The sequence below is a fragment of the Pezoporus wallicus genome, unplaced genomic scaffold (genome assembly GCF_028554395.1).
Source record: "Pezoporus wallicus isolate ANWC-B61680 ecotype Strahan unplaced genomic scaffold, APGP_CSIRO_Pwel_v1 contig_14259, whole genome shotgun sequence".
Lineage (NCBI taxonomy): Eukaryota > Metazoa > Chordata > Aves > Psittaciformes > Psittacidae > Pezoporus > Pezoporus wallicus.
In genome coordinates this window covers 57,239-67,208 of record NW_026642610.1, presented here as the reverse complement: position 1 = coordinate 67,208, position 9,970 = coordinate 57,239, and the positions used below count along the sequence as shown (strand labels likewise).

At 59.4% G+C, this 9,970-nt stretch overlaps 1 protein-coding gene across 1 annotated transcript; it reads left to right on the top strand.

Moving 5' to 3' along the window:
* The first annotated feature begins 4,262 nt into the window (after positions 1 to 4,262).
* On the top strand, positions 4,263 to 8,087 carry LPXN (leupaxin). Its single transcript, XM_057430930.1, has 11 exons — positions 4,263 to 4,362; positions 4,729 to 4,841; positions 5,083 to 5,299; positions 5,685 to 5,755; positions 5,826 to 5,911; positions 6,199 to 6,310; positions 6,364 to 6,528; positions 6,999 to 7,172; positions 7,240 to 7,318; positions 7,455 to 7,603; positions 7,688 to 8,087. Exons 1-11 carry the CDS (start codon positions 4,263 to 4,265, stop codon positions 7,952 to 7,954), a joined length of 1,533 nt encoding a protein of 510 aa, XP_057286913.1. The 3' UTR covers positions 7,955 to 8,087.
* Positions 8,088 to 9,970: the final 1,883 nt, after the last annotated feature.

Genomic DNA, 9,970 nt, shown 5'->3' with positions numbered 1-9,970 from the left:
CCGGGAGCTGCTGCTCGGCCCGTTCGGAGCGGAGCCTGCGGGTACCCGGCAGCGGGCCCGCCCCGGGACCCGGTGTCAGCACCTCTGGAGCCGCGGTACCCGCCGCAGCGCAGCCCTGACCGGGGCCCAGCAGCTGCTTCTGTAAAGCTGGACCCTGTCCTCCTGACCCCTCCAGTGCCGCGCTGTGCGCAGCAGCGGGAGTCACAGCCACACGGGGCCTGCCCTGTGGCTTGGGATGAAGTGACCCTCCTGAAGCAGTCAGGAACTCAAGGGCATAACTGGAGCTTAGTTATGTTTGAGGGAGCAACAGAACAGACAGGGTTGGTTGTGCTAAAGGAGGAGTTACTGGACACTTGGCAAAGTGACTGCTGGGTTCTACCTTGGCAAAGGAACGAATATTTAAGGTGTTCTGAAGTGAACTGTCCTCATTGTAACGCTAAAAATCACATCCATGGGTCGAAAAGACCTGGCCCAGGTGAAGACCTTTCCCCTCACTATGTGTAGTGATAGGAGGGATGACACAGCAGACATTACAATTATACGTACATTACAACCGGTCCTTGAAGGTGGGAGTGGACCTCCTGCACCTTCTGTGGGTAAGGTGAGGAGGAGGCTGCTCCGTGTGCCTGGGGTGTGGAGTGCTCACGGGGGTTCCAGGCCTGAGAAAACAAGTCTGTGGAATCGGGTCACTGCACAGTGCACAGGTCCACCAGCCCACCTGGGTGCTGAGGCTGCCTTGGGCCCAGAGAGCCCCCCAGGACTGCAGAGCCTCTGGTGAGCTCTGGCACAGCCTGGACATGGTTGGGATGTGGCTGTCCCTGCCAGCAGATGAAGCAGTTACCTCCAGTGGAATGAGGCCTCTGCCACTGGTCTCAGAACAACCACTGTCACCCTGCGAGTGTCCCCTCACCAACAGCGGGGCGTGACTCACCTGGGCGCTGCTCTCTGGGAGCTGTGATTCCCCTGGAGAGGACGATTTGGCTGATCTTACTTACCAGTTTAGAGCAGAACAAGAGGGTGAAACTTCCACATCAGAAAATCCATCTTTCCCCATCTTTTCTTTCTTGAAAAGATTGGCTAAACTAGTTGGATTTCTTGGAATTCCATTCCAGGAGTCAGTAGGGAGTGCCATTGATTGGTATCTGGATCAAAAGCTCTCCTGCAACAGGAGAGCTCTCCTTGCCCTTGCATCCTATCCTGGATGAGCTGTTCAAGAAGGCATGACAGGACGCCCACTGCATCAAAGGACATTAAGAGAAAATACCTGCTCCCCGAGGACCCGTTCTGTCCTGTCTCAGCCTGCACACAGCCTCCAGCAGACGCAGCAGTGGCGAGGGAGGAAGTGGCCCTGCACCCCAGAACCCAGCACTGCAGCGCCTGCGTTCTTCCGGCCAGAGGGCTCACTGGTGAGCGGCCGCAGCCCTGCGTGCCGTGGACTGTCAGGGCTGTATGGTCCGAGGGTAAGTGGAACTCCAGAGGGAAGTTCCTGTGCTGGTAAAGCCTGTTTGGCTGGATAGTGCCAGGCCTCAGGCCGTTGTCCTCAAGGAGAGGAACCTGGCAAAGCCTGAGGTGCGAGCAGTCATTGACGCAGGGGTGACAGTGGCAAAGAGCCACCAAAGGCCCTGCTGGGCTTCTCGAGGTGGGAGTAGTGCCCCTCAGCTCCCCACAGCAGGGCCAGGAGGGGGAAGCACAGCCTCAGCCTGCTCCCACCTCCACTGCTTGTTCCAAAGTTGTGCAGTGCCCTTTTGGGAAGGTGCCCCACCAGTGCAGCACAACGAGGTGTCTTCATCCCCTCTCCACAGACAGCAAAAACAGGGGAATTCAAAGAGCCTGAAAGCTGGTAAATCCTGTTTTGTAAACTGATACCCATGCTGCGGTGACTCGCTCTGCCTTTCATTTCCTCCTGCTTTTGAGTCTCGAGTCCTCAGCTGTATTGTTGATGCCTGACTAGAAAACAAAAGCATGTCCAAATCACCGCTCCTCAGCTCCCAAGAGTGCTCCGATAAACTCCTCACTGTGCAGGACCACAGACAGTCCAATTTCTCTTGGCAGCGATGCAGGGCTGGGGGCAGTGGGAGCACATCTGAACAGGAAAGCCACAGAAACAGAAAAGTCTGAGACACTGACACAGGGATCCATTCCTTCTGTCCCTTCCTGGCCCAGCCTCCGGCAGGAGCTGCAGTGTGCTTCTGCAGCAGCAGCGGGTCTCAAAGGCCGTGTGTGCACCTCCTGAGTTGGTTACCTGAGTGGTTTGAGGCTCCTGTTCAGCCCACAGACTCTTGGGCTGGCTCTTTGTGTCAGTCCAGTGTCAATCTCTCTGTTTTCTTTCAATTGAACCGTTCCTCTCTCTTCTCAAGAAGAAAATCTCAGCACAAATTTAAGTAACATCTGCTGCTTCTATTGGAAGTGGCGGAAAACATTCTTTCTCTCCCTGAGGACTTGTCTAGCTGGAAGACAGACTCGCATCACTTTCCCAGCTAACTTCTGCTACAGTTCAGCCATACTTTCTGCTATGAAATGGCTTTTGCGTTTATTCTGAAATAAAATCAATTTTGTTTCAAACTAGTCTTGCTGGGGCAGTTGCTGTTAAGTCTCTGCCGTGGTTGATTTCACCTTTGTAGGCAAGGCAAGCAGTCGCTTGTTGAAGTGCACCAGCTAAAGCAGTGCACAGAAGCACAGCCCTGAGCAGGCTCAGCGGCTTGTGCCTTACAATGGGAAATCTTAGAATACGAAGTTATGGTTCCAGACGGTTGTTTCCACCGGGGCCCACCTGGGGCTCACCCATCACCGGCGGGGATCGGAAATCACTGACAAGTCTAAAACCAGCCTAAAGCTTTCCACAGGGAGGTTCTGCTGTTTGCAGAAAGGGGAGTGCCTGACGCAGTGACCCTGTCCCAGCAGCAGCCATAAGGAGTGACCTGAGCAGTGCCTCAGCGTGGCTTTGGGGTAGGTCTCTGGGGCTTGTCTTGAAACACATTGTGGGGCTCAGCTCAGCATCCCGTGTGGTCTTCCTGAGGCAGTCCCTGCTGGGTGTCCCCCCTGCAAGCAGATCACAAAAGAGCTGTCACCATTCATGGAGTGTCAGTAACGGAGTGAACCTCGGTGTCCAACTCTGTACAAAGGGGCTTAATTCAACCTTGTTACACCCTGATGGGGAAAGGGGGGTCAGCAGAGTGTGAGAAGGGGCAGCCAAGCCCATGGCAACTTGACCTGTGCAGCACGTGTTCATCCTATAGCCATGCCAGCTTGGCCTGTGCAGCACGTGTTCATTCCTTAGCCATGCACACAGGTTAGTGGTGAGCTGAAAACGCAAACCCTAAATATCATTGGCTCATCCTCAGCGTTGCTGGGCGTTGCTGGGCGTTGCTGGGGGCACCAGGGACAATGGGACAGGACCTGTGAGGCTGCCTTCTCAAATGGTCCTGAATATCAACAGACCTGTGGGGACCTCTGCCTGCATCTTGGAGGCAGGCAGACTGCATCTGAACCTGCATTCTGTTCAAAACCAGCAGAGATGTACCGGCGTTACTCCTGCCTCAAGACACACATTCAGAATCCCATCCTGGTTTGGGCTGGAAGGGACCTTAAAGCTCCTCCAGCTCTAGCCCCTGCCACGGGCAGGGACCCCTTCCACTGGAGCAGCTTGCTGCAAGCCCCTGTGTCCAACCTGCCCTTGAACACTGCCAGGGATGGGGCAGCCACAGCTTCTCTGGGCACCCTGTGCCAGCGCCTCAGCACCTTCACAGGGAAGAGCTTCTGCCTTAGATCTAACCTGAACTTCCCCTGTTTCACTTTGAAGCCACCACCCCTTGTCCTGTCGCTCCAGTCCCTGATGAAGAGTCCCTCTCCAGCATCCTTGTGGCCCCCTTCAGACACTGGAAGCTGCTCTGAGATCTCCACGAAGCTTCTCCCCTCCAGGCTGGACAGACCCAGTGTTCTCAGCTTGGCCTCATATGGGAGGTGCTCATGGGTTCATTGCCTGGAACGGCTGCGTGGGTGTTCTGGGTTCAGCTGTAGCAGTCATTCTTCTCCTTCTTAGTAGCTGGTGCAGTGCCGTGTCCCTTTGCTCCTTGGCAGAGCCCCGCGCCTGCAGCCTCTGGCCTGGGAGGAGAGAGGAGTCCCAGTGGTGGGTGAATGCCTCAATGCGCCAGCAAAGATGGTGGCTCCAGCTGCTTCTGGCTGTGGGGACGTGCTGAGCAGCGTGTCCTGGTGCCCGCAGCGCTGGGCAGGGCTGTGCCCACAGTGTGGTGCCACCAGGGAACATGCATGGCCCAAAGCATGAACGCAGGGAGCATAGGAGCTGCTCTCGCAGTGCCCCTCTGCCCACAGCGCTGCAGGGAGCCGAGGCCTCGCTGGATCCAGGTGACACACAGAGATCTGCAATGACCAGGAAACTGCAGAGCCATGCAATGTGTTGGGTTGGGAAGGACCTTAACAGCATCTCATGCTGAATCCAAGATGAAGCTCCAAACAAATCCTCCCAAAAGACAAGGCTGTGTTGGAGACACTGGCACTGCAGGTCCCGTGTCTGCCTCCATCACACCCTCACAAAGGCATTTTTACCTGGTGCAGGGATGTCCCTAATCACGCGTGGCTGGAGGCTTCTAGGAAGGGCCCGGCTCTGTGGAACACACACTCTGGCTTCCAGCTGAGAAGTCCAAGACGCTTGGGTGCTTGTATGGGTCAGGAGCCCCCTGGACAGCCTGCTGCCTGGTTTCCTCTTTCCAGTGCCCTCAGCTCCCCCTGCCCCAGCCTCTGCCGTGGTCACACGTGGTGCAGAGCACGCAACCCACAGCAGAAGAACCCTGACGGCAAACTCCAGCCCAGCAGGTGGGGAGACGGTGAGTGAAACTGAAGCCCCACGCAGCCCTGGAGCCAGCTCCTGGCACTGACCCCCCACTGGGACAGGATGGAGGATTTGGGTAAGCCAGGTCCCACCGGAGCCAGAGCAGCACGTGGTGAGGGGCTGTGCTTTCGGCAGCTTGGAGGCAGATTTGTCCTTCCGCTGCCTCAGGGTGAAGTGGGGATACTGCCAAAGGGGCAGCAACGGAGCTGCCCTTCCCACTCTGCCCCCCTTCCCAGCGGATAGACAGGGCCCAAGCGACCAAGCAAGTGCTTGGCCAGCAATGGAGAGCACTTGAAGGCGGGAAATTGGCTGTGGCAGCACTGCGAGCCTGGCTGCACCGCAGCGGGGCAGCACCAGGGCGCAGCACAGTGTCTGGGGTGCTGGGAACCATCCCTGGGGAGATGCGGGCAGGGAAGCAGCCCCACAGTGGGGGCATCACCCCCGTGTCCTTGTGTGAGGGCAGTGGGATGCTGAGGGACAGCAGCGAGGTAAAAGCAGACAGAGCAAGTGCTTCGCCCTCCCCACGGGAAGCAGCGCTGCGGCACGCAGGAAGCGCTGAGGTTGGGCTCTCCCATGTGGGGCTTGTGCGGGGGTGAAGCTAAGGGCTGGGGATGTTTCGTTGTAAGACAGAGATGGTGCGCGGGGGGCGTGGGGAAGCGAGACCCTGCTGCCAACGGCTCCCATTGGAAAGGGGGGCCCGGTTAAGGGTGCTCAGGGTCCCCACAGCCCCTCGAGCCCCAGCGCTGGCAGAAGCTGCTGCGATGCTGCTTTTGCTCTGAGGTATCAGAGCATGCAGGGGGCAGCAGCAGCCGGTGCTGACCCCGCTCTCCCCATGCAGATACGCTGCTGGAGGAGCTGGAGCAAAGCTCTCGCGAGGCCCATGGGCGGCAGGCACCGGCACACCTGGAGGTAACGCTTCGAGCTGGGGCTGGTGGCTGAGGCCCCGCTCAGCTCGTGACACGGGTGGTGCTGCCGGGAGCATCCTGCAGGCTCCAAGGGTTTGTCCTTCCAGGTGCAGTCGCCTCGGGCTCAGCCTCCCGCCGAGGCTGTGGACACGGTGTACAGGTAAAACAGGCCTTGGAAAGGCAAAGCCTCTGCGGTTTCCCTTTCCATCACTTGGATGCCTCCCACAGGGGCACCTGCGTGTGCCCCCAAAACAATTCCTTCCACGAGCTGGGGCGGGGGATGCATCCCGCACTCCTGCAGCACTGCTGGGGCAAGGGCTGGGCTTCCAGCAGCCTCCTCCTCCCTGCCGCATGTCCCCAGAGAGATCCCCTGAGCACGGTTCTCAGCCCCTGCCGCCTCCATCTGTGGGGTGGAAGCTGCAGCATCACTCACTCTGTGCCCAGAAGCCCTGTTCCAGTCCCGCAGCCGCTGTTCCCACCCACGGCAGCCGCTCAGCAGCTGGACAAGCTCCTGGCTGACCTGGGCCACATGCAGAGCAAGATGAGTCCCAGCCCTGGGGTAAAGGGGCTGGTTACTGACCTTTAAGCAGCTCTCGCCATCCTCCTGCCTAGCAGTTTGCAGCAGAGGGGCAGGGAGCCCAGGAGCCAGAGGAGACCAAGCCCAAGCCCTCTCTGGACAGCATGCTGCGCAGCCTCACCCAGGACCTGCAGGAGCTGGGCATCACGGCCACCCCCACCAGTGTCTGCACCACCTGTCACAAGCCCATCGCTGGCAAGGTGAGACCCTGACCTCCATTCACCTTCCACCTCCATCCAGCACCTCCATGCATCCCTTGCCTTCTCCATCCATTGCCTCCATCCATCCATCACCTTCATCCACCCTCCACCTCCATCCATCGCCTCCATTCATCCTGTGCCTTCTCCATCCATTGCCTCCACCCACCCTGTGCCTCCATCCATCCATTGCCTCCATCCATTGCCTCCATCCGTCGCCTCCACCACTTTGTGCCTCCAGCTATCCATTGCCTCTATCTATCCATTACCTCCGTCCATCTTGCGCCTCCATCCATCCATTGCCTCTGTCTACTCTCTGCTTCCATCCATCCATTGCCTCTGTCTACTCTGTGCTTCCATCCATCCATTGCCTCCAGTCATCCTGTGCCACCATCCCTGCTGCATCTCCATCCATCTCCCCACAGCTCATGGGGTCCCTGGAGCTACTTTCAGTGCCTCCCACCTCCCCACAGGTGCTGACAGCGCTGGGCAGGACCTGGCACCCCGAGCACTTCACTTGTGTCCTCTGCGGACAGGAACTCAGTTCCCGGCCCTTCTTCGAGCGGGATGGGCAGCCCTATTGCGAGGATGACTATCACCAGGCCTTCGCGCCCTGCTGCGCCTACTGTGCTGGCCCCATCCACGAGGTGAGACTCCTCCAGCCCCCCTCCCCCAAGCGCCCAGCCCCCTGCCTCACCCTGCCTCCTCCTGCAGAAGGTCCTCACGGCGCTGGACCAGACCTGGCACCCCGAGCACTTCTGCACCAACTGCGGGAAGGTGTTTGGCAATGACGGTACATCCCAGGAGACAGGCTGGGGGATTCTGCCCCGCTCTGGGTAACCCCGGCCCCATCCGACCTCCTCCCCAGCCTTTCCCTTGCCTCCTACCCTGAGCACCCCCATGGCCGTGACCCCCTGTACCCCTGGCAGGTTTCCAGGTGCGGGATGGGAGGCCATACTGCCACCAGGACTTCCTGGCCCTGTTTGCCCCCAAGTGCCAGGGTTGCGAGAGCCCAGTGACAGGCAGTTACCTGTCAGCCCTGAGCGGGGTCTGGCACCCCAAGTGCTTCGTGTGCACGGTGAGTGTGGAGAGGGCCGGGGGAGGCCACCAGGGCACGCGTGTCCCCACAGCCATGCCAGCTGCCCCCATCCCGTTCCCACAGGACTGCCTGAGCGGCTTCAGCAGCGGCTCCTTCTTCGAGCTGGAGGGTCGGCCCTACTGCGAGCAGCACTTCCACCAGCGCCAGGGCAGCATCTGCCATGGCTGCGGCCGCCCTGTCACCACCCGCTGCATCACAGCCGTGGGGTGCAAGTACCACCCCGAGCACTTCACCTGCACCTATTGCCTGTGCCCACTGCACAAGGGCACCGTCCGCGAGCGCGGCAGCAAGATGTACTGCCAGGCCTGCCACAAGCAGCTCTTCCTCTGAGCCCCGGCACACAGCCGCTCCTCCTGGGTGTCCCTCGCATGGTCCCTGCTGCCACAAATGTGATTTGCTTGTTCCAGCCATCAGCCCCCCTGCTTGGGTCCTGCTGAGCCAAAGTCCCTGGCCTCATCTTTGCCAAGCCAGACATCCCAAGCATCATTTCTTGTCATCCCCTCCTCCAAGACATTCCTGACATTGTCCCTGCCCAGCCACACGTCGTAGGCTCTGCCCCCTTGACCTGAAACAATAAAACACTTGGCTTTGCCTTTGCTCTGCTCACTGGTGGCTTTAGGGACAAGGGCACAGAGCAAGGTGGGAGGGCTGGAGCCGCCCCAGTCACATGCACCCATCAACACTCCCCTGCCTGCAGGTGCACTGGGGTCCCTGCACCCAGGCGGCACGTAGCCCCAGCCTGCCTGGGGCGCAGCTCCAGCTCCGGCTGCACTGCACAGCACAGGGAAGTGGCACCACACGGGGCCCAGTCCTGCTCTAAAGAGCTGCCCTGTGCCCCACCAAAAACCTGCCCAACAGCAACACAGCTTCAGAGCAAACCTGGCTGGAAGCAGGAGCCACAAAACTGCTCCAAAAACACAAACCCAGAGAGGTACAGGATTTGTGTTTGTTCCCACGTGCACGCACAGGGGAGAAACCCGAGTGGGAACGTGGTGGTTGAGCCTGGCTCCAGGCTCCCTGGGGAGGGATGAGCACATCCACAGCCAAGCCCTGCTCTGCAGGTGCCCTGAGCCCGGCTACTGGAGGCTGTCCCCAGCACTGGGTGGGGGCAACTACCACCGCGAACACAGCAGAGGTTTAACTCCCATCTCCTGCCCGGAAGAGCAGGGGCCGCTCCAGTCCTGGGAAGGGTTTGTCCAAGCAGCATCACCCAGGGACCCCCGGGGCTGGACCGGCCGAGGGCGGCACCGACACACTTTAAAAACTTTATTTATATAAAAAATCATCTCGTTGGAAAAGCGTTACAAGAGTGTGCGCAGGGGGGAGGGGCAGCCCTGGCCCCGCCACCCCCCGCGCGGGGGGAGCTGCTTTTTGGTTCATTTGGAATTAAACATTAAAAAAAGGAATTAGTGTTTTACATCGTTAAAGGAAGAGTTAAACCCCAGAACGAACCGAATGAGCTGAAGGAGGGCTGGAGCCGGGCACCAGGGCGGGAGCTGGCGGGGCTGGAGGCGCAGGCAGGAGCAGGGCCCCAGGGGCTCCTCCGGGGGCTCCTGCTCCAGTTGCAGCCTCCTGCAGCGGCTTCCAGTTGTGCAGGGAGCCCGAGGGCTCCCCGAGGATCGCAGCACTGAATGAGCCACCACCACCACAGAGAGAGGAGGATGCGTTCGCCCCAGTCCCTGTGGCAGCCCAGCCTCCTGAAAGAGGATGGAGACAAGAGACCTGCATCCCCTCAGTGAGGACAGTGGGGCTGGGATCCCCCCAAATGGGCTTCCAGCCCCACAGCAGCCAGTGGAGGCTCCTAGCGGGGAAGAGCTCAGCTCTGCCAGGAGCCCGGCCACCCGTCCCCAGCGAAGCCAACAGTACGATTCCAAGAGCTATTTCACAGTGGCAAAAGAAAGGCACATGTCACGAGGAGGCAGGGCAGTGGCAGCCCTGCCAGCGCCTGCTCCTCACCCCGGGCACAAAGGACACCCAAGAAGCTGCCTCCCCGCAGGAGCCCACCACATCTCCTTCCACAGGGACCCACCACCTCCCGTGCAGGGAGGCTCATCCCAAGCCCCTCGCACTGACCATCTTCCCCATGTAAGGATCCCTCCTCACACAATGGGGGCCAGCAGCCCCATGCAGACCCCTCCACAGGAACCAGAGCCAGGTCCTCATTCCCATGCCCCCAAAGCCTTATTTAGAGCAAAGCAAGAGAAGTTATTGCTGTTTTTCCTTCCCCTCACAGCCTCCCTTCACCCTGGTCCCACCGCCACCAGGGAGGGATGCTCCCGTTGTCCCCACAGCCCCGGCTGAAGAGTGAACCTGCACAAAAATATATCCTATAGGCAACAAAACCAA

Coding starts and splice junctions, on each gene's coding strand:
- LPXN (XM_057430930.1), top strand. CDS start 4,263: ATGCATGGCCCAAAGCATGAACGCAGGGAGCATAGGAGCTGCTCTCGC. Junction 4,363..4,728: donor CGAGGCCTCGCTGGATCCAG/GTGACACACAGA, acceptor TCCTCTTTCCAG/TGCCCTCAGCTCCCCCTGCC. Junction 5,300..5,684: donor CATCACCCCCGTGTCCTTGT/GTGAGGGCAGTG, acceptor CTCCCCATGCAG/ATACGCTGCTGGAGGAGCTG.